Genomic DNA, 24,918 nt, shown 5'->3' with positions numbered 1-24,918 from the left:
TCTTCTTCCTCCCCTCTTCCTCCTTCTCCTTCTCCTCATCCTCATTCTCCTTCTTTGTCTTCTTTTGCTGATATTAAAGGAGAAAATATCCTGTTATAAGTTGTATATTTATATAAATAACTTAGCTAGTAAGAAGATGGTAAGTAAGAAAAAAATCTTGCTTCTGAACTTTAGCAAAAGCCTATATGTTGGAATAAAGAAAATGAATCAGAAGAGCCCTTTGATAGTTTTTTTATTTTTCTACTGCCACAAACTATAGCCCTGCTTGTCAGTCCATCTGTATTTTCCCTTCATCTAATAAACTGGCTAGGCCAGAGCTGCAAGAGAACATTATAATATTGACAATGTTGCTAGAAATCCATGTGCTTTAGAATGAATTAACTTTTGCTGCACTGCTGAACATATGAAGAAAAATTGGTTCTGCAGAAAAAAATCACTTTAACCCATTTTTTTTGGCTGATGGAACTCATGCAGCAATAAAAATGAATAGGATCTCATACAGAAGGTAGTGTATTTGTCTGCAATAAAGAAGCCCATCTTTATACACCCTTGGGCTATAATACATTCCAGAGCTTCAAGAAATATCTGGGTAGGCCTTGGACTAATATGAATGGGATTTCAGGTAAAACTGTTGTGAAATAAGCATGTAAAGGGGCGCTTCAGAGGTTAATGTAATGGCAATAGTGCAAAAACTAAAATTGAAGTAACTTTATGTCATTATAGTATTTAATGTCCAAATTCAGTGAATATAGCAGTACATGCTTCCACCAGCTTCTCATGTCACTAGGTGAGGACAGATTGCATTTTTATGCTAATTTTACATCCCATACCTCTCAAAATATCTATTAAAGGGAACATGTATGAATTGGCTTGTGCTCCATCTTTTTGTTTTACTCTCACTCCTATGATAATTTCTGTAACAATTGTCTTCTCTTAGCTCCTATGTAGTATTATTATAGTTAACAAAGCCATTAGATAATCTCTGAGCTGGGCATGGTGGTGCATGCCTTCAATTCCAGTACTTGGGAGGCAGAAGTAGGAGGATCACCCTGAGTTCTGAGCTCAAGGCCACCCTTGTATTTTTTTTTTCTTTTTTTACATAGTGAATTACAGGTCAACCTAGACTAGAGACCCTACCTTGAAAAAAATATCTCCGATTAACAGAATGTAGACATTTATGCACACATCTCATAAGGGATGATAATAGTATATAAAATACTATAATATATAAAATATTTAACTATGTGAAGTGTTTAATGCATTCGTATTTAAAAGTTGTTGTTGTGATTATATATATACTTATGGGATACAGTATGACAATTTGATAAATGTTGATAGCATGCAATGATCAAATCAGGGTGGTTTTTATCTCCTTAAACCTTTAAAACATTTATTAATAGTAACTGATCAAGTCAGAGTGATTATCATTTGTACAAGTTAACCATACTGCTTTCTACCAGCCCCTGAGACCTAGACTTCAGCTCTTTGAGCCTCAGCAGTGAAAGCTACATTGTGTTGCTGATGTCTGCTAGGGTCCTGAAAGCAGCCACTTCCTTTGCCCCTATTTCTCCTTTCTTCCCAATACTCTTCAGGTTGCCCCTCCAGCTGCCTCAATAATTGTCCCAGTAAATCACTCTGTTGCTTCTCCAGTGGTAACTGAAATTAATGTGGATCGTTGAAAGCTGGAAGAAACTAAGAAATCATAGTTTTGAAGAACAAAAAGGGAACTTAGCCTGTCTGAAAGGATCTCCAACTGCACTGTTGGGTTTTTGAAGTTGTTAATTATTGTAGAGAAAATCTATTGAAGGAAGCTTTGTAGAAATAGTAGAAGGAATCAAGCCTATCATGGAGCAGACAAGGAAGTAAACATTTTATGTTGAGTCACAGTAGCAGGATAAGGTGCTTACAAGAGCTCTGTAGACAGAGTCCAAGAATACAATCTTTGCCTTTGCTTGCTAACTTACAGTGTACTCACATTTGCAAGTTACTTCAGATATCTGTTTCAAGTGTTTTGTTTTTTTTTTTTAACCATCAAAGTAGCATTGTTGTTAATTTTTTTTACACATGTTTAAAGATTATTGGGAAGAAATATATAAACTTGCTCATGGAAGTTATCAAGAAGTGTTACTGGGTTCACCTCCTTATAACACATATTGCAGTCCTGGTTCATCAGCTTTAGCACTAAAGCTCATCAAATTTAAATTTTCCACTAGCTGATGCTATCTGCCCAAGCACAGTCAGAGATCTCTTTAGTGGGAATCAAATTAGTCTTCCTCTATAGTTACCATTTTGCTACATGGAAAAATGTCATCAGTAGTAGGGAACTACTTTTTTGTGTCTCTTAGTTTTGGCAAAACACTGGTTATTGCTCTACAAAGAACTAAAGCACTAATAAACTTGAAATAGTTTATAAATGGAAATTACAGAAGAGATGGGTGTCTTTAAATCCTGCTCATTTTCCTGACAGCCAGTTGGAACTCTACTAAGATGTTTATGAGGAAGGGCTTACCCTCCAAGAAGCAAGAATGGTTTCCATAGTTATACTGAGTGCTACAAAAGACCTCATAGTGAGTCATCACTCAGCCTGTTCAGGATAAACAAAGGCAGATACTAAAGTGGTAAGATTACATTTTAATCAGTAATATATTCATGCAATAGGTAATAAGGTGCAGCAATAACTCTGATTTGTTTTTTACAAGGTGAATGGATGTTTGAATAGGAGAATGATGAAAAAGTGATAAGACAAAGTTGGGATCCATAGAACCATGGAAGGAAAACATTTACAAAAGGTAAGAGTAGGAGATTAGTGCATTAAAAGCCTTCTGATTTTGTTCCTATTTCTTATCAATGGAAGGCTTATCCACAGAGGCCCTTCATTGGGTGTTGCTAGAACAAATACCAAATCTTTTGTTTTGGTTTGTTTTATTCAGTGCTGAGGACAGAACATACTTGGCAAGTGCTCTGCCACTATGATACCCTTACCCTGTTCACGACTTAATAAATCATGGTTAAGGTGAAGTAACATAGGCCTGGAGAAGCCTGGCTAGAGTTTGCTCAAGGAGAAGATCTTTGCCAGAACTCAGTATCTTGAGGGTTACTACCCATATTCCTTGTCTATTGGCTGATTCCATATTGTGTTGTAAGTGAAAAAAAAAAAAAAAAAAGCCTGAAGAATAAAACGGCATTATTCTTCCTTAAGAAACATAATTTAAGGCAATTGATTTCTTTAATCTCTCTCCCTCTCCCTCTTCCCCACCCTACATATATTAGTGTGTGTGTGTGTGTGTGTGTGTGTGTGTGTGTGTGTATGTTGATCCTCTTGTGGTGGTCAGAGAACAACTTTGGCTTAGTTTTTACTTTCTGTCTTATTTTGAAGCAGGGTCTTTACCTTGCTACTCCATGCAGCATAATAGCTGGTCTTTCAGCTTTTGGAAGTTTTGTCTCTGCCTCTCCTCTGGCTGTAGGTGAACTAGGATTACAGACATGCCTACAATACCTGGCTTTATATGGGTCCTGGTGTTCTGAATTCAGGTTGTCATTCTTATACAGCTACTATTCTCACCCAGTGAGCCATTTTGAGACACAGCCCATTGTAAATGTCTCTGATCATTATCCAGTGTAGGGAAAAATTCCTTAATTTGATCCCTCTTCATCAGTCTATCAAAACTAAGCACACTGTTCCTAAACCACTTATATTTGTGATAGAATATTAGAATTCAAAGAGGACTTCATGGCTTTCTAGACTATTATCTTTACATTGTAGATGATGGAGTTAAAATTGGGTGGGCCATGCCTAAATTTGTCCAGTTACTGAAAAGGAAACCTAAGGTCATATTCACTACCCTACGGCATCTGATTGTGTGGGCTTTACTTCCTACCATCTATAGCACTGTAATCCAAAACACAACTTTTATTCCCTTATTTTTTAGAGCAAAGGCAGGCTTTAATATTTTCCACTATGGCCACCTTTATTTATTTATTTGATTTCTCAAGGTAGGGTCTCTCTCTAGCCCAGGCTGACCTGGTATTCACTATGTAGCCTCAGGTTATCCTTGAACTCACAGTGAACCTCCCACCTCAGCCTCCTGAGTTCTGGGATAAAAGATATAAACCATAATACCCAGCAGAGAGAGGGAGAGAATGGGTGCACTAGGATCTCTAGGGGTTGCAAATGAATTCTAGATGCATGGGCCAATTTGTGCATCAGGCCTTACATAGGTACTGCAGAATTGCACTCGGGTCATTAGGCTTTGCAGGCAAACAACCTTAACCACTGAGCCATCTCTCTAGCCCTCTAGCCAGTTTTTTGGGGCACAGATATTCCAGAAACTAGCATATCAAACAATTTAGACTGACTTCTTTTTAAAGAGAAAGTAAGTTCCTTTTTTTGTTTATCAAAATACTAGCTTCTCAATTTCCCTGTATTTAAGCAATTTAAGGTTTTTTCATTTGTCACTTGGGAAACCAAAGAGCAAGGTGTGTTGTTATACTGAGTAAAGACCTTTTAAACTTTTGCCATATTGCATTGAAGGGTCTCTAAACTTACTTAGAAATTATTATTTATTTATTTGTTTATGAGAGATAAAGAGGAGTAAATGAGCATGAAAGGGCCTCTTGCTGCTGTGAACCAACTCAGATGCATGTACAAATTTGAATACTAGGAAAGCAAACCAGGGCCTACCCAGACTGGAAGTCTTTGTTGGCAAGTGCCTCCAACCACTGAGCCATCTCCCTAGCCCCTAAATTTACTTTTTACATATCAAAAACTGCAAGGTTTAAAAGAATGAACTGCTCTCTTTGTGATCTCCTTGGTATTGTTAGGTAATACATATCTAGCTTATTGTATATATGCTCAAAATAAGTACTATAGATTCAAAACAAAGATTTTCTTCACTTTTAAATTATGTTTTTCTTTGTGAGTTTTCCATTACTTATAATGACATCATCATTCTTCCAGACAGAACTGCAATGTTGAAGTAATTTACCACCTCCAATACGGTAAAGTGATTAAACCTGCAGGCTTGAGGCACATTCTCAGGTTTTGAATCTTTGATTCTGTCAATCACTAACATGAATAATATAACAATATAACAATTGGTGTGTGTGTGTGTGTGTGTGTGTGTGTGTGTGTTATACTATAGCTATATTGGGGCATCTGTGTCACTTTAAATTGTGAATATTATAAATGCAATGAGTATGTCATATTCATCTTATAATATGCATCTATATTATGTAATTTACATGATATAATGTGTACAAGATAAAAGCTTGGTAATATTTGAAAAGACAAATTAATGAATAAAAACACAGATGAAAAGCAGAATCAGAAGTTGTAAGTGAAAATTAAATTTGGCACCTAATGTTTTATCAGTCAGATTTTTATATCTAGGTTACTAAAAATACTAAATTCAATAAATCTTAGCTGAGAAATTATTCTGAAATAGTTGTCATATTTATATGAAAGATTTAAAAACATAGAATAAGAAGTATTTAAAATATTTTTGGTATGTTTAGCTTTGGAAACTGGCAGACATACTGCCAAAGGCAACACAATTATTAACAGGAATTTGATTTCTCAGTGGAGATATATACTCTCAATGACAGAACATTATTAGCATGTAAAATAAAGATTCAATATAATCAAGAATATAAGTACATATGAAATTGTATTAAGGAAAAATTTGATTACTTTGAGTATAGAAAAATATATGAATATCTTAGAGAATGAAAAATTTTACATGAAAAATAAGTGAGCAATAGCTTATTATTGAAATAGAGGAAAATTTTTAGTGTTTCTTCCTGAATACATTGATATCATAAGAAATAGAAAAGTATAACAGCCAGTCACACAATGGATATCACTTTTTTTCCTTATTTTTGGAAAATACAGTACTTTACAATTCAAGAATCTCCATGTATATCTGAAACCAAAGGCATATATATATGTATATGTGTGTGTGTGTGTGTGTGTGTGTGTGTGTGTGTATTAGTCAGGGTTCTCCAGAGGAACAGAATTGCTGGAATGAATTATATTAAAAAGGGAATTTATTGTATTAGCTTATTGTAGTCCAATAGCAATTGCAGGCCTGAGAATCAAGGCAACCAGAAGCTGCTCAGTACATGTGGCTAGATGCCTCAGCAGTCCCAATCCAGCACTGAATGCCTGGAGGCTTCCTGAGGAGCCACTGGCCTTCAATGCATGCTGGTCTTCAGTTGTTTCTGGTCTTCAATCCATGCTGGAAGGCAGCAAGCAGCTCTGGCAGCCAAGTGGAAGGAAGGGGGCTCTTTCAACTCAGAGCTTCCTTATATAAAGTTCCCATCTATGAGAGGCCGCCCACTCTGGGGGAAGGGCTTCCTCCTTCAGTTAATCCTTCCTGGAAGCAACCTCTGAGACCCACTCAAAAGGAATTTCTGTGGATTACTAAACAGTTCAAGTTGACAACACCTTAACCATCACAAGTCCAATCCTTGTCAACTTGAGTCCAAACCATATCTCCTTGTATCATACTTAATTTCCAAATGAAAACAGTAACAAACTCATAATTCTGCCTAACATGGTATAATTATCCCATGTACAACCATAAATGCACAATCTCCCCAACACAAAGCAAATTTCCTTGATGAATGCTTAGTAGGTCAAATATAAATTCAATAGCAGTTAGCTATCATGTCAAGGTAGTACAGAAACAGCAATTATAGTCCTCAGTTTTGTAACTGGTCAAGTGGTCTTAGCTGGTATTTATACCTACCTTCTTCTACTACCCATTCTATATTCCCTCCACCTTCTGCCAGAACCTCATCAGGTCTTGGTTCTTTACCCGGAGGGGTGACCCACCTTCATTCCTGAAGGATCTGGGCCATTTGTCACAGTACCTCAATGGCATGTTGCAGTTGTCCATTGACTTTGATAACAGGGCAGGGTAACACTAAGAGATACCCTAAAGAATCTCCTGCACTCCAGACATACTCTTCCTTACATCCATTTTGGAGGAGCAGTCCAATTTTCCCCTGGTAGTCTTGATCAACCACCCCTGCTAATACTGAACCTCCTTTCTCAGCCTGTTGACTGGAGGGCAACAGGAGCCCAAAGTAGTCAGGGAGAAACCTTGGCTTCTAGGTCAACAAAATGTTCTTTGTGCCTCATGGCAAAAACACTCCCCACTGTGACACCAAAACCTCTAGACCAGCAGAATGTAGGGTTGTGGGAACAGGAAGCAAAAATTTGGTTAATGGATCATTTGGGGTGATGGTAAGTGGGACCATTCCTATTTCTACCCCTTGATTCCTGGACCTGTAAATCCAGGCTACATGAGAAACAGCACCATGCATAGGATGCTGATTCAGAGCATATAAAGCCACTTGGAGACACTTCCACAGCCCTTCAAGCTACTGCTACCTAGTTGGTGCTGTAACTATTTCTTTCAAAGGTCATTCCACCATTCTATAAAGCCAGCTGCTTCAGGATGGTGGGGCCACATGGTAAGACGAAAGAATTCCTTGGCTGTGAAGTGAGTTCCTTGTTCATATGCAATTCTGTGTGGAATACCATGACAGTGGATAAGGCCTTCTGTAAGCCCATGAATGGTAGTTTTGGCAGATGCACTACCTGCAGGGAAAACAAATGAATACACAGAATAAGTGTGTATGCCAATAAGGATGAAATGCTTACCTTTCCATGTAGAAGTGGTCCAGTGTAGTCAACCTGCCACCAAGTTGCTGGCTAGTTACCCTGAACAGCACTACCATATCAGGGGCTCAGAGTTGGTTTCTGCTGCTGGCAGATTTGACACTCAGCAGCAGCCATAGCCAGGCCAGCCTTATTTAGTGGAAGTCCATGTTGTTGGGCCATGCATAGCCTGTATCTCTGCCACCATGGCCACTTTGATCATGGGGCCATTGGGCAATGACAGGGGTGGATGAGGAAAGAGGTTGACCACTATCCACAAAATAGGTCAGCTTATCTACTTCATTATTAAAGTCATCCTCTGATGATGTCACCTTCTGATGAGAATTAACATGGGACACAACTATTTATATATCCTTTGCACATTCAGAGAGTTCTATCCACATACACCTTCTCCAAATGTCCTTCTCACTAATTTTCCAACTGTGCTCCTTCCAAGTCCTGGACCATACAGCCAAACCATTGGCCACAGCCCATGAATCAGTGTATAAGTACAAATCTGGCCATTTTTTCTTCCAAGCAAAATGCACAGTCTGGTGCACTGCCCAAAGTTCTGCCCATTGTGAAGACTTCCCTTCACCACAGTCCTTCAGAGTTGTCCCAGAAAGAGGCTGTAATGCTGTAGCTGTCCACTTCTGAAAGGTGCCTGCATAATTTGTAGAACCATATGTAAACCATACCCTACTCCTCTCCTCCTCAGTCAGTTAATCTAGGACACACCTCATAATGCCATAGGTGCATGCTTGGGGACAGAAGTCATTGTAACAGAAGTAGAAACCATAGGCATTTGGGCAACTTCCTCATATAACTTCCTATCTATTTGATAACACCTTAACCATTGCAGTGTGTGTGTGTGTTTCCCATCATACATAACTAAAATGAAAATTAATTTATAAATTAGGCACAGTAAGAGATTAACTATGGTAATTGTGGCAGAACATTTCATAGCCATGTATGCAGCATAATAATATTTTCATGTATCTAGATATTTTTACTCTACTTCTTATGGTGATGTAAGACGAGCCAATACTCACATAGTGGAATGAATGACAGGCATTATAACAGAGAATGAGGCTGCTACATCATGGTGTGACAATATATTCACTGTAATTCCATGTTGGACAGTCTAGTAACTGAAGGAACTAAGTGGGTAATGTGCAGTTGGCATATGCCGTGAGGATACATTGAGTAAAGAGGTACTTCATGTTTGGAGGAGTCTGAAGTGCAGTTTCATCAGTAACTTCAGAATGGCATTCAATTTAAAATTATGAATTATTTCCATTATTTTTACATTAATATTTTGAGGCTACAGTTTACCATAGGTAATTGAAATTGTGGCCAAACAGGATTACTGTATTTAAAAATTCAAAAAGTTGAATTGTGAGCAAGTGAAAAATTTGATCTTCCTTTTGGTTCTTGTTATTTTAGTTTATGAGTTAAAACTATTATTTATTGACTTCTATATACAAGGTCAAGCTGCTGCTAATTAAAATGACTATATAATAGCACAGATTATATAGAATACATAAGTATATATATGCATAGATAAATGCATGTATATAAATGTAATATAATAGGGGTTATTAAAAACATAAATATGTGGCACAGTTATACAATGGAGTTCTACTCAGCGGTAAAGAAAAATGAAGTTATGAAATTTACAGAAAAATGGATGGACCTGGAAAGGATTATACTAAGTGAGGTAACCCAGGCCCAGAAATCCAAGAGCCACATGTTCTACCTCATATGTGGATCCTAGCTACAGATGATTGGGCTTCTGCATGAGAAGGAAAATACTTAGTAGCAGAGGCCAGTAAGTTAAAAAGGAGATATAAAGGGAAGAGAAAGGAAGGGAGGAGGTTGGTATTGTATATATGTAAGTACAATGATTGAGATGGGGAGGTAATATGATGAAGAATGGAATTTCAAAGGGGAAAGTAGTGCGAGGGGGGAGGTATTACCATGGGATATTTTTTATAATTATGGAAAATGTTAATAAAATTTGCGAAAATAAAAAAAACATAAAATAGTTACCAATGTGTACATTATAAAAATATAATCAAGGAGACATGGTGGTGTATGTGTGTCATTCAGATCTTGGAATGGAGGGTGACAACAGTATGATAATCATGAGTTCAATGCCAGTCTGAGATCATAGCGAGACCTTTACTTCAACAATAGTAGCAATCCTCCAAGCCAAAATAAAATTACACTACCCATGCTATTCTTAGTAGATGATGATTTCCCTGGTTCTAGAACAAGATTTAATCCTAATATCCAACCATGAGTGGGAATGTATTCACATAGTCAATATTAATTTGTTTGCTACATTCCAAGTATTGTGATGGGAGAGACCTTGTGTCAAGCTATAGCTAGAGAGAGAAGACATTTATATGTAAAACTATCATCTAGCTTAATGTCATGTGTAAAGTATGAATTGCATATTACCCTAGTTCACAGAAATGCTACTGGAGCTAGATCTTTGTATGAGATAATGAATTGTATAAAACAAAGATTTGAGAAGTTTCACTCTTTGCTAGAGACTGCCCATGAAAAATTCAGTCCACAGGCCATATTCTTGGAAGCTCTGGATCCAATACATACCTAGGAAAAGAGGTGTTAGCACTCTTATTCAACACAAATGAAAATAGCAAAGTCTATTCATGGGTGCATCTGACATTTCATTGCTGATCTGGATCTTAACTTTTTGGTTGATCCTGTTCCTTATGTAGCAGCTGACCCCTGAGTACAGCCACAGGACTGTCCTTCTGTGGTAGCTGCTGCTTTTGGTAGCAGCAATGGTCTTGGGAAATGGAAATTCTACTCAACTCTCCAAATAGTTTGAAAGAATAAGTTGATGAATCTGAAAATGATCATTTGAAGTATATTGCCCTTGAATTTCTGTAGCTAATAATGATGGACTTAGCAGCTGTATTATTTTTAGTTCAATGCCTAATAATCTTCATATTCAAAATGCTCTGCCCTTTGTGAAATGAATTTGCAATGAAAGGTGGGTTAGACTTGAGATGAATGAAAAATATAACTGGAATAGACAACTTCACATAGAAACTCAAATATCTTTAATCTTTCTATTAATTTTGTGTTGGGCTGGTCTCATGGACTTGAATTTATTCTAGAATTTAATTTGTCATTTATGATAAAAGTACTCACTATTGCCTTATTGTTTCATTACTTAATTAAAAAATGTACCTAGAATGTATGAAGTACTGGCATTGGTTCACCATTATGTCTCTGTGGTCTAATAAATTGTGCAGGGGTTTATTATGTTTTTTGAGTTGTCTTATTTGGACTCTGGACAAATGTTTGCTTTTAACTCATATTCCAGCAGTGAAAAGATATACTCTGTGCAATTTTCATCTATATTACTCCATTTTAAGAGACCCCTGGCTTAGTTTTTACGTGTGTGTGTGTGTGTGTGTGTGTGTGTGTGTGTGCGTGCGTGTGTGTGCATGTGTGTGTGTGCATGTGCGTGTGTGTGTGTGTGTGCATGTGTGTGTGTGCATGTGTGTGTGCATGTGTGTGTGTGTGTGTGCGTGTGTGTGTGTTGAACCTGTGTCCTCATGTCTGAGAGCCACACACTCTTCCTCTCAGCCAGACTGCTTCTTTACTCTCAATTTCTTTTCCCATATATCCATCCACCTGCAAATGAAATCTATTATTTAGATTGTAGAATACAAATCATTGTTATAAGTCCTGTGATCTGCAAGCACTTATTAAATTTCTTGCAGGATTTTAAACAGAGCCCTTACTTTATAATATTGAGTAAATTCTGTTTGAAAGATTGTAATAGGAGCTGTGTGAGAGCTGGCATATGTTGGGTAGTTCTTATGTAGTTTGAAGAATCACTAGGATTCTTGCAATATACTCACAAAAATACAGATCTATACAAGATTATTTGCACACACAAACATTCGTGTACAAATACAAAAAATAACATACAAAAACATACACAAAACATGTTTGCTATATTACTCTTATATGCTGAGTCAGTCTGTCCCAGTGAGAGTGGAAGAATGTACATAAAATATTTTGTGCATTTTTTTTCTGATTTTCCCCAATGGTGATACTTTATATAGCTATGGGGCAATTAAAAACAGGATATTTACAGTGATACATAACTTTTAACTAGATTGACCATTATCTTGTTTTCATTATTTAAAAAACTGCATTCATTTGTGGACATGCATATGAATTTGTCTAGTTCTAAGCATTTTTGGAATTTGAACTTTGTTTTCTTTCATATTTTTTTGTTTTTGATTTTTGAGGCAGGGTCGCACTCTAGTCCAGGCTGACCTGGAATTAACTATGTAGTCTCAGGCTGGCCTTGAACTCACGGTGATCCTCCTACCTCTGCCTTCCGAGTGCTGGGGTTAAAGGCGTGCTCCACCACACGTGGATTCTTTCGGATTTCTGAGGCATGGTCTCACAGTGGCTCAGGCTGGCATGAAACTCACTGTAGCCCCAGGCTAGCCTTGAATTCATCTTCTACCTCAGCTTCCCAAGTGCTGGTATTAAAAGCATGCATCACCACACCAGGCTCAGAATTTTGTACTTTTGATAAGTTCTGGGTGAGTTCTTTTGGTAACCAGACAAGAAGAATAAATACTGATTGAGTGCAATTAGGCAAAAGCCAAATATAATAAGCTGTTGGCATTTTAAAGGTATATCCTGAAGGTTTGGATTTAGAAGGACTGGAATTGCACATAGTGGTTTGTATTTTAGCATTGAGCTGTCAGATAGTTGTGTTGTTCCATAAACCAAGCTCTGAGAAGCACTGGTTGATGTGTCAGCAGGTGGAACCAGAGGTGTGTGGAGGGACTCACATGGGGAGAAACATACTGACCCAGCCACAGCAGGACTAGTGACTGAAGAGGCTAGTAACATTCTAGGACTATGGCTCATAATGACTAAATCCAAGTGCTGGGGTTTGGTTGCAATGCTGGTGCTCAGTATACTCATTGATAAACTTAAATAGATGTATTGAACCATCCTTCCTTCCTTGAAGCGTTAGCATTTTAATCTTGTCTAACCTGTTGAACATATTTGTTGACTTTCTAGATTTCACAAAATTCTAATCTATCTTCTGTCAGGCAATGATGTAAGACACAGACATCTCACTAATATTGGTCTAATTGATGCACAGGACTCAATCTGATTGCATAAATCTAAGGACAACATTGATCATATTAATACTGGTATATTATAATATCCAAGAAGTATGGCTATTTGTAGATAGAAAAAACTTTTAAAGTTTTTATAATACATATATCCCACAAATAGCTAATGGAAATAAGGTGTTTCAAATAATCTTTTAAGATCAAATCTAGTACCTGTAAATTTCTAATATTAGTTAATATCAAGTTTTGATGAACACCTCATTCCTCTTGAGTTCAATATTCATTCTTTAGAGAAGTCATCTATCTCCTTATTTACTAGGTTATACTTCTGACCTAATTATTATGAACCACATTTTGTAAGCTTTCCAATAAAATCTCTTTCATTCCAGCTAGTTGAGCAATTCGGCATGAATTTGCTGAAAGCAGATTTCTGTATAGATAGAATTAGACCAGCAGCTGGGACTACTTCAACCACCCAGAAATGTAATCATTTATTTATCATTGCTCTTCTTTATTGTATCCATTCACAGCTGAAGTCATTTGGCACAGTTTAAGATACTCTGAAATGAAGACCAGTCTCTGTCTTTACAACTTTGGACAGAAACAGTGATGAGAAAACACAGTATTCACACAAAGCCACAAAGTGCACAAGTCACTTTTGATATTTCTGCCAATCCCAGTGAAAGTAGAGATGGCAACCACCAGTCAGAACTTCAGGTCTGAATTTCATATTCTCCCTGTGTTGGATGATTTTGGCACTTCCACGTATTCTTCACATTACTTAACACACACACACACACACACCGCCTTCATTACTAGCCTGTCAAAAGGGAGGAGTTGCTATAGACCTACATAATGAGTGAAATAGCTTTGTTACTTTTCAGTGGCTGAGTTTTGTCACACATTCTCGCTCTTAACCTTCTATTTAAATGTATTCTAGTGACGAAGTTCCTTCAGTATGATGTGTGTGTGGGTGTGTATGTACATGTGTACATGTGTATGTGGAGGTGTGAGGCTGGATGTCTTTAATATTCATTATTCACCTTAGTTTTTGAGACAAGATCATGCACTCACCCGAAAGCTCAATGATTTTTCTGGATTAGCTATCCAGCAAGGCCTAGGGATCCTGGCCATCCTCACTGCTGGAATTGCATATGTGCACTGCCCACACCCAGCGGCCTTTCTATGTGTGCTGGGAATTTGAATGTAGGCCCTTATGCTTGCTCAGCACTTTCCCCACTGAGCCATCTCCCCACTCCCAGGATGGTAGTTATAAATATTATAAGTGGAGGGTATCGGAGTGCAAGCAGAGTGAGACAGGAATTAAGATGGTAGATAAAGAAACAAAAAGATCCATAGCTCCAATGCTGGGTTGCATAGACCACATTCTCTTGAGCAACACCTGGATCTCCTATTGAATACCTGTTTTCATATCTACAGCTTTGAGAATAATGTGAGGATGTGTTGTGCCCAACTTGTGGAGTCATATGTCAAAATTATACACATAAAAGTAATTGTCAAATACAAATATTAAAGATTACTTTTGCAGTTACAGGATTAATGATCTAGAATTAAGTCAGGCATGGTGATACATACCTGTAAGCCTAGCATTCAGGAGGCTGAGGCAGGAGGATTATGTTTGAGGCTAGTCTGAGGCAAGAGGATTATGTTTGAGGCTAGTCTGGAATGCATAGTGGTACTATGACTCTGAATAAGATAAAAATAAAAATAAATAAGCTTCAAAAATAAGAAAACATTATTGAATATAATTAATTAGCATTATAATTTCTCTATCACCTGCTTTTTAAATATAATTGTGTTTTGGAGGTAGCATTTTGCTGAATAAATCCTAAATACAATGTTTGACAAGCATCATCAAAAAAATAATTAGAGTGCTAGACATGGCTTAGTAGTTGAGGTGCTTTTCTGTGAAGGATAAGAACCCAGCTTCGATTCCTCAGAACCCATGTAAGCCTGATGTACATGGTGGAACATGTGTCTAGAGTTCATTTGTAGTGACAGGATGCCCTCACACACTCATTCTCTATCTCTATCTCTATCTCTTTTTCTCGCTCTCTATTTTCTGTCTCCTTTCCTCCCCCTTCCTCTTTCTCTCAAATAAATAAAGTACTACTAATAATAATAGTTAGAGGATTATGCCTTGGAGGAAAGATGATGATAGCTACCCATGAGGGGTGGGTGGGGAAAATTTTACTTACAAAACATTTTATTTTAGAACAATATTATATATACAGAAAAACATTTAAGTAATGATAGACAGCCATTGTTATTACTATGGTATATCTGTCACATCTAATGGACTAAGTAATATATTTTTATTAACTAAATTTCATATTTTTTACATTTCCATAATTATCATTTTCCCTTCCAAGACCCCACTCAGGACATTACACTGAATTTAGTTGTCATTTCTTTTCTCCTGGCCATGACCACTTTTCACTCTTTCCTGATATTTGATGTCTCAAAACTCTGAGGAGTTCTGAGTGTTGTTCTGTTGGAATTTATCACAAGATAGTTTCTCCAGTGGCTTTATGGAAAGATTATAATAGAATGTAATGTTTTCCTATCACATCAAGGATGGGTGTTATGAACATGACATCGTATTGCTATTGACCTTGATCACCTTGTTGAGCTACTGTTTACAGGTGTTTCTGCTGTAACATCTTTCCTCCTTCTTTTTTTGTTGTCTTAAATACAAAGGCACATGCATAAACACACATATGTGCATTTATATACATCTGACTGTGCATGCATACCACTCACACATACACACACACAAAGTAGAAAATCATGAGTGATACACTTAGATTGTTCTACCATGTCATGCATTTCTTCCAGAACCCCAACCTCCTAAGTAACTTTGTAAAGCTCATGCTTATTTAAGTTTACTGTTTGTATTGACGTGGGACTGTAGTCCCGGAGAGGGGGCATTAGATCTTCATAAAGGTGCAGGAGACTCCAGTCCAGTGAATCTCAACTTTGGGTCTTTGTCCAAGACATGAAAGAATTAAAACATTCAGACTCACAGGAGGATATATTATGAATTATGAGATTTATTTTAGGGAGAGTTAGGATCCAGAGTAAAGGCTAGCAAGAAAGACCATGCAAAAAGAAAATTTCTTCCTTTCCAGAGAAGGAGAAAACCTTTCTCACACTGAGAAAGGTCTAAGCACACACAACTGGAAAGCAAAGCAGAAGATCCCAAGCCAAAATATGCCCCTTGTACAGGGGGTCAGAAAGGATGAATAGACAGTAAAGAGTTAAGAGCTTAAGGAGAGATCACACACATAACAAAGTAAGAAAGCACCCAAAGCAAAGCAGAAAAGTTCCTGGACAAAAAGAAATACCCCCTTTCTAGCATGGAGAAGATCCATCCTTACATAGGGAGTCAAGCCAGAGGGTCAGAGGAGCCAAGAGCTTACAGAAGGGGCCAAGAGCCAAGATATACCAAGAGAGCCAAGGAGACTGTGGTGGTTTGATTCAGGTGTCCCCCATATGCTTAGGTGTACTGAATGTTAGGTTCCCAGCTGATAGAGATTTGGGGATTTATGCCTCCTGGAGGCAGTGTATTATTGTGGGTGGGCTTATGAGTGTTATAGCCTGTTTCCCCATGCCAGTGTTTGACACACTCTCCTGTTGCTATGGTCCACCTGATGTTGTCCAGGGAGTGATGTCCACCCTCTGCCATCATTTTCCCTGCCATCCTAGAGCTTCCCTCTCCAGCCAGTAAACCAAAATAAACTTTTTTCCCATAAGCTGTTCTTGGCTGGGTGATTTCTATCAGCAATGCAAACCTGACTGCAACAGCAACCAAGGGGAGCAAAAGGCTTAGAGAGCTCACACACATGGCTTAAGCCAATTTATATGAGTCAAACATCCATTTAGAATGAGCCTAATTATTAGACTCAGGTGTTTATATAGGAGGGACTTGATTGGTTGGTAAGCTCAAGAGGCTGACTCAGGAAAGGGCAGCCCACAGGTGTGCTAAGCTGAGAAAGAAGATGGAAGCTGCTGCTGAGCAATGGTTGTTTGCCACCATCTTGGATGGGACTGGATCAGATGCAGGTCCTAATGCTGCCGGGATAGGCAAGGTAGCATCCATGCTTCTGTAGGTGAGTCCCTAGCTAACTACCTACCAGGAATATGGACTACTTTGCTCCTTATCTTTATCAGTATCACAAAGACCTATTTTTCTTAATTCATAGTGTTCTGTTTCCAGTATTATTATATTATAGAAATAGTTTCCTGCATTAATAAATCTTTTGTGGGGCTGGAGATATGGTTTAGTGGTTAATGCACTTGCCTATGAAGCCTAAGGACACAAATTCAATTCCTTAGTAACTTCATAAGACAGATGCATAAGGTGGCACATGCATCTGAAGTTCCTTTGTAGTGGCTGGGAACCCTGGTATGCCCATATTCTCTCTCTCTCGCTCAAATAAATAAATAAAATAAAATAAAAACTGTATTCTAACCATCACTGTGAACTCCTGGACACTATTGATTTGGCATTAGTTTTCCCATTCTTAGAATATCATATAATTGGAATCACAGAGTATATATCTTGTAAATGCCAGCTTCTTCCTTTTAAAGTATGTGTTCAAGATTCGTCCATGCTTTTCTCTTGCTCAATAGCTCATGATTTTTAATTTTTAAATTTTTTATTGAAAGAGAGAATTGGCACGCCAAGGCCTCAGCCACTGAAATCAAATCCAGACACTGTGCTTGCCCTACCTTTATGCATTTGGCTTATGTGTGAGGGATATGGAGAGTCAAGTATGGATTCTTGTACTTTGCAGGCAAGTGCTTTAACAGCTAAGCCATCTCTTCAGCCTAGCTCATGATTTATTTATTTATTTATTACTTTATTTTTACTCAGTGAATACAGTCAGGTTGGTGCCATTGTTAGTCTCCTCCCTGTCCTCCCCCCTCCACAGGGATCCTCCTTGGTGGAGTATATGGGTTGTACATTGTGGAGTTAGCCATCAGTTTTGGGTATCAAGACCCAAGGTATGGCTCTGACATTCTTTATGCCCCCTCTTCCACAAGTTTCCCTGAGCCACATTGGGTTCATTTCAGATCTGCTTCAGTGTTGAGATCTTGGGAGCCTCTGTGTTTCTGGATATCTGGTTTGGTAGGGGTTGATTGTTCTCTGTGTCTATCTCCTTCACCCTTGTGCTGGCTCCTGGTTCACCAAGAAAAGATAACTCTTTTATGTTTCCCCAATTATTCTCAGTTTCAGCTGGGGCCCTTTTGAGGTATAATGGGGTGGTTCTCTCCTTAGGATCAGCATCTATTTGAAAAAGACAAGCAGATTCTACAATGGAGAGTAAAGTTTAGCTCGTGATTTTTATTGGTGAGCAACATTCCATGGCATGAACATGTTGTAGAATGCTATACTCTGAGAATAACAGTCATGAATTTCTCAATCAGAGCAGCTATGACTACCTGCAAGATAACTTTTTTTTAAAATTTTTTATTTATTTATTTGAGAGCAACAGACACAGAAAGAAAGACAGAGGGAGAGAGAGAGAATGGGCGCGCCAGGGCTTCCAGCCTCTGCAAAGGAACTCCAGACGCGTGCGCCCCCTTGTGCATCTGGCTAACGTGGGACCTGGGGAACCGAGCCTTGAACCGGGGTCCTTAGGCTTCACAGGCAAGTGCTTAACTGCTAAACCATCTTTCCAGCCCCCCTGCAAGACAACTTTAACAAGCTCAGACATATTGCCATTTCCTCATAGAAAGGGAAGATGGGAGAGCCATTAGTCTTTTACTTCAGATTCTACCAACTCCCTCTTGCAACCCCCATCTAGCTGCACATAAATAATTCTGGATCAGCTTTATGTAGTTTCAAAAGGTTATGGAGCCTATAGAGGGTGAAAAGGTAATTGAGGTAGGGAACTCCATCCATGTAGCACTGGGTAAGTCCTCATGTTACATAATTTTGAGATTTATATGACCTGTCTCGGCCCAGATTGACTAGATTCAAGTGGGAAGACTTGTGTCTCAAGCCAAAGAAAAATTAAGGATTGCAGACATGGAGGTATGGAGGCTAAAAGTAGTCTTTATTAGGGTAAATATAGAAAAACACTCTTGAGAAAGAGAAAAGGTCTCCCAAAGAAAGAGTTGTGGAGCTTGGCACTGGGAATATAAAGAGAAGCCCTAAAGTGTCAGAATAAGCATAAGATTTCTACTGGCATCAAGGCGTGGTATACCTTTCAGTGAGTTATTAGCCAGGGAGGTCACTGTTACCTCCAAAACCTTACAGGCTATTGCCAAGACCCCTGGTTTCCTTTGAAAAATATATGGTAAGACTCTATTTCTGAAGACTTCATATGCTGACTGGCAAAGTCACTGAGAAATCAAGTTGGTGCTGAGCAGAAAACATTCTCCTTGTAGACCAGCCAATAAAAGCTGGAAAATCTGCACTGTATGTAGCCCTATGAGAGATAAAAGTCATCAGTGATGAAAACAGTGGACACTGGAAGCCTCAAGTTTGGCCAGGTAGGCCAAATGATAGAATGAGTGTAATAGTGGCATGTCTGTTCTGAGGGAAACCAACTGCTCTCTAATTGGACTGAAGGCCTGCTCTATGGGAAGGAATACTGATACTGAAAACCTAATCAAAAGCCTATGGCAGGGGAGGTAATGAGCCTTAAGGGTATGAAGCCTGCTGTTATCTGGAAATAACGTATTTATTATTCTTGCCAAACTGCCTGGAAGGCACTATACTTAATGTTCATATTCATATATTAATGCTACTCTCACTTAAGGTTAGAGAAGCTTCTCTTTTCAGATGGTGATGACCACTGGGATGACCCAAAAGGCAACATAGTGCTGAGAAGAAGGGATGTAGGAGTGTCCAGCACTGAAACATCTCATACCCTCCAAGGCTCAGAGTCCATTGCAAAAGAGGTGGCTGAAAGAATGCATGAGCCAACTCCTTATAGTGCAACTGTCCAGACAGAAATTGGCCTATTCATGACCTCACAGGCCCTAGCAATGCCTACACAAGATCCTTACAATAGGAGCAAAAGATGATGATATCAAATTAAAAGAGAGACTAATGGCGAGAGGGAGGGCATATGATGGAGAGCAGAGTTGTGAAAGGGACAATCAGGGAGTGGAGGGAAATATCATGGTTTATTGTCTGTAAGTATAAAGTTGTCAATAAAAAATATAAATTCAAAAAAAGATTTCTACTGGCATCCAAGGAAGACAAAGGAAGGAAAAAAGGAAAAAAAGTTACATGTTTGAATTAGAACTCAGTAAAGCAGGCAGGTTCTCTAGTGAGAGTCTGTGAGAAATTGGACCAATCAGGGGCTTTGGTGGTGGAGGATATAGTGCATTATTTCATTATTTAGCATATCTGCAGGTGAAGGGTGGTCTCTTGACCCAGAGAGTGATTAAAAGTCTCTCAGAACCAGATAACTTTGTTCCTCTGATCAGGGGGAAGTGTCTCTTCATTAATTTAACAGGGAAATAGGAGGTAGGGTCCTTCCTTTAATGGCCTCTAATCCTGATGTCTGCTTACCTACAACATTCATTGTCAATGCAGATGTGAGACTTTTCAGTGATATTGCTGTTTTGGATAACCCAAACTCCTAATAACAAACCCTTCCCTATGTTCCTATAAGCAAGCCCAATAAACTCACTGGTCCACCAATCCCAACTTGGTTGGAGTCCTTACCTTGTCATCCATTGGTAAATAGGCATTTGTTCACATTGCCCCCTGGAAAATTTCACACAACAGTATGGGTTATAGCTTCTTTATACATTGACCTACTGCAAAATATCGTAACCCCATCCAGCTTGTGATGATTATGAACACAGCTGCCACATACATCCATGTGCAGGTTTTTGTGTAGGTGCAAGCTTTCAAATCAGTTGGATAAATGCATAGGCATGTGATTGCTGGCTATTAACATTCTTGGAAATATTAGATTTTGTTCTTCAAACATGGAATCTCCTTCTACTTACATAAATATACTATTTCCTTCAACAATTTTGCCATATTTTCCAAAGAGGATTAGATTTGTGTGTTTAGTTGTCTTCTTTTGGTATATCGATGCAAATGGTGTTGCACTTTTTATTTCACACTTGAATTGCTCACTGCTGGTGTACCATGCATCTTTGAATCCTATAGTCTTACCGCAACTACTAGCACTTACAGAAGTTTTCTTGTTGAATCTTCTATATTGATTATTCCATACAAAACAGCCACGTTATATGTGAATGTGATAGTTTTAATAATTTGTGCTCAAGCTCAGTGGTTCTTTCTTTGGCTGGGTTGAATCCATTTATAAGCCCATTAAATATATTTTTTTCTATTATTGAGCTTTTCTCTTTGTATTTCTTTTGATTCTTCTTTGAGATTTTACCCCTCTACTCACATACCTATTCATTCTGGCATTTAGCTACATTTTTTTCAACTTGATCCTTGGATATATTAATCAGGATTTCTTTAAGTTTGCAGTCTGTCAATTCAAACATCTGTAACATATTTGGGCATTATGCTGTTCTGTTTATCTGTCTAGTGATATATCTAGTAATTTTTGGTTGAAGGTGTTCAAGCTGTACTAGGTAATAGTAACAGAGTTATTTCAGCCTTTCCAATGTATATGGATGTCAATCAAGGTAGGAAATAAACAGTGCTAATGTTAACATTTGGTGTTGTTCCAGGGATTGGAAACTTCAAATTTCTTTACTGTCCTAGTTTTTGCCACTCTTGGCTCTGGCCTCCCCTCAGTATACTTCTTCTATGTAGTATGGGTTTTTACCTCTCATCTATTGGTTATTTGGGGGCCCTGTGGATGTGGTGAAAAGACACGAGGGAAGGAAACATTCTAGTAACCTCTAGTTAGGTTTTCCTGTGTCTAAAAATTGAGGTTGACAAATATTTACCCTAATTCTACTTCACTCAGCTCTTCATAGTTCTTTGGTTGAGGAATAATCAGTTCCTGTCCTTGAGATCCTTGAAGGCTGCTTTGTTTTGCCCTCTAGTGAGGCAGGAAGACTAATGGACCCTGGGTGGGAGGAAGGCCTTTACTGCACCCTAATTGATGGGATCTTAGTAACATTAAGGTTCATTGTCCAGAAACAGAATCTCCCTCCTCTTACAGAAAGGTTAAGTGGCAAAATATCATAAAGCTCTGTTAAAAATCATTCCTGGATGAGGCTTTTGCTAGGGAACAGTTTCTAGGTGATTTATTTATTGATTGATTTATTAAATAGTTTTGTACTCTGTGAATACAGTCAAATTGGTACCATTGTTAGGCTCATCCATGTACTACCCTTTCCCCCTGGCCCCTCTTTGTTGATGTATATGGGTCATGCATTGTGGAGTTAGCCCACAGTTATGGATAGGAGAATTGTCTCTGCATATCATGACCCAACATGTGGCTCTGACATTCTTTCTGCCCACTCTTACACAAAATTTCCCTGAGCCATTTTGGGTTCATTTTTGGTCTGTTTCAGTGATGAGGTGTTGGGGGCCTCTGGGTCTCTGGATCTTTGATATGGTAGGAGTTGATTTTTCTCTGTGTTGATCTCCTTCACCCTTGTGCTGGTACTTATTTCACCAAGAGAACAGCACCCTTGCTTGTTTTGCACATTGTTCTTAGTTTTAGCTGGGGCCCTTTTGAGGTATGATGGGGTGGTTCTCTCCTTATGATCTGCGTCTATCTGAAAAAGAGAAGCAGATTCTCCAGGGGAGAGTAATGTTAGCACCAGACAAATGGGATAATCCTTATTTTGTTTTATAGAGAATTTAATAGATGTAGGCCTGCTTATAGCCTATGTTTGGTGGTTGCTTGATAATGGATAGTGAGCTCAGGCTTGGATCTGCTTCTGATTTGTTTCCCAGCTCCAGCTATGGGTCCCGTACCACTGAGGGGATCAGTTAGCCACATCAAGAGCAATTGGTTTCCCATCATGGCCGTGTGCCACTGTTGTACTTGTGTGAGCATCATGACAAGTTATTTGCCTCTAAGTAGGTTAGACCATGAATTGCTTAGACAGATATTGGTCATTTTCTCCCAGTCGCCCATGTAGCACCTTCTGGCAGTAGACGTGCTGACTATCTGGAGACTGACTCTCTTCCAGCTTCCAGCCATGCCATTCCATTTTAGTGTCAACTGCATATGGTGTCTTCAGCAGTAGGGTCTTACCACTAACCTTTGGTGGGTCATCAAGTACTCTGGCAGAAATCAGTCTGTCTTTTAGGAAACCTTGTAGGTCTCTCTGATCAAAAGCTCATTGTGGATGTAAGCCATATGCTGATACTGGGAGTTACAGGTCAGTGCCCACTAAGAAAAGGAAGAAAAAGATGACTAATATAAAAGAGTTAGAGAGAAGAGTGACAGAGAGAGAGAGAAAGAGAGAGAGAGAGGGAAAGAGGGAGGGAGAGAATCTGTAGAAAAGTAAGGTTAGTCTTCATCATACCCTCTCCTTTGTTTTGTGGCTCAGGTGTTTCCTCAAGGGCCTACTGAAGATTCAACCATTTGGTCTGCCTTTCAGGATGTAGAATTTTATGGTACCATTGCCATTTGGATCTAGACTTATGTCTCCCACCCCTCCCCCTATCCCCTCCCTCCCCACCCATCCTATTGTCTAGTCCTCCAGACACTTGCTGGATGATTTTTATTTGAATACTTCCCCTCCCTTTTCCAGACCCACAGCAGAAGATCCTTCTCAAGCCTTTGCTGTGAGATCTGAGGAGACTGCAGGAGGAAAAGCACTTGCCTAAGAAGGTAGCTACTCTGGGGGTTGTTCTGGTAGCTATTCCTTTTCTCCATTGTAGGATGGTATTTTCCCCTAGTACCTCAATTATCTGATAGGTTTGAGAAGGGCTATTGATTTTCAGCTTGTGTTATCAGGATAGGAATTTTGACTTTCAAGGAACTTTCAAGCTTCCACGTTACAGGTCCAAACAAAAATCAGAAGCATTATATTTTACTTTCCATTACAATACACATACGCTAATTTTATGTATTAATCTTTACATATATTGATAATTTCTTTAGTTTATGGGGCAGAGAATACAACACAACACAACTCACACAACACTACAAAAAGTTGTCTTTAATGTTGCTAAAGTTTGTCGGAATCATTCAGGTTTTATAATATTTTATGAAAGGTTCAGGAACCTTTGGTTCTTGATGGTTGCATGTAAATGCTTAAATGGTTGAATGTTGAATGAGTGAATATAAATAATTTGGGTTTGTTGTGTCTGTGTTGTATTTGTTATTCTCTGATTTCTCAGATATTTAGACATGAAAAAATTCCATATGTAGTTACAGTCAAGCATATAGAAATACATATATGTGTACATGTGAATATATACCTGGAATCAAGTATAGAATATGGTTTTAGTTTATAGATTTAGAACAAAGTAGCTGAGTTCAAATTTAACTCCGTGTTTGTCCATTTAAAGCTCAAACTTTCCCAAAGAACTATATCTAAGATAATACTCAATGCCTACCACAATGGAGACTATATTAAAGGCTTTATATAATTTAATGTACACTATCATAATTTTTGGAATATTGTTTGAATCTTGGCATTGTGACATATGCCTGTAATCCCAACACTTGAGACCCTGAGGAAGGATTGTGACTTTGAGACCAACCTGGGCTGAGACTTCATCTCAAGTGCACACAAGCAAGAAAACAACTGGAAAGTCTATTTTGATAGCTAGTTTCAGATCTTAAAATCGCTGAGGCTCAAAATGTTTATGAGATTGGTGCTAGAAAAAAAAGTGACAGGAGTGCTCAGCACTGTAATATCTCTATCACACTTTCCAAGGCTCAGGGTCCACTGGGGAAGAGGTGGTGGAAAGAATGTAAGAGCCAAATGAAAGGTAGATCTCCTTACAATGTGCTCCCCCAGATACAAAATGGCCTGGATATCCATGACCTCACAGTGCCTAACACTACCTACACAAGACCATCATAATAGGAGGAAAAGATCTTGACATCAAAATAAAAGAGAGACTGATTGAGATGGGGAGGGGATATGATAGAGAATGGGGTTTCAAAGGGGATAGTGGGGGGAGGGAGGGCACTACCATGGGAT

General features: G+C 38.5%; 1 protein-coding gene across 1 annotated transcript in view; it reads right to left on the bottom strand.

The window, feature by feature from the left end:
* Positions 1-7,421: 7,421 nt before the first annotated feature.
* LOC123458692 overlaps positions 7,422-24,918 on the bottom strand; it is a 134,621-nt gene continuing 117,124 nt past the window's right edge. Inside the window, 1 exon segment of the mRNA XM_045143541.1 lies at positions 7,422-7,606. Coding sequence (XP_044999476.1) covers positions 7,422-7,606 — 185 coding nt within the window.

Source organism: Jaculus jaculus, chromosome 2 (assembly GCF_020740685.1).
Source record: "Jaculus jaculus isolate mJacJac1 chromosome 2, mJacJac1.mat.Y.cur, whole genome shotgun sequence".
NCBI classification, from domain to species: Eukaryota; Metazoa; Chordata; class Mammalia; order Rodentia; family Dipodidae; genus Jaculus; species Jaculus jaculus.
This window is presented reverse-complemented; position numbering and strand designations above follow the sequence as displayed.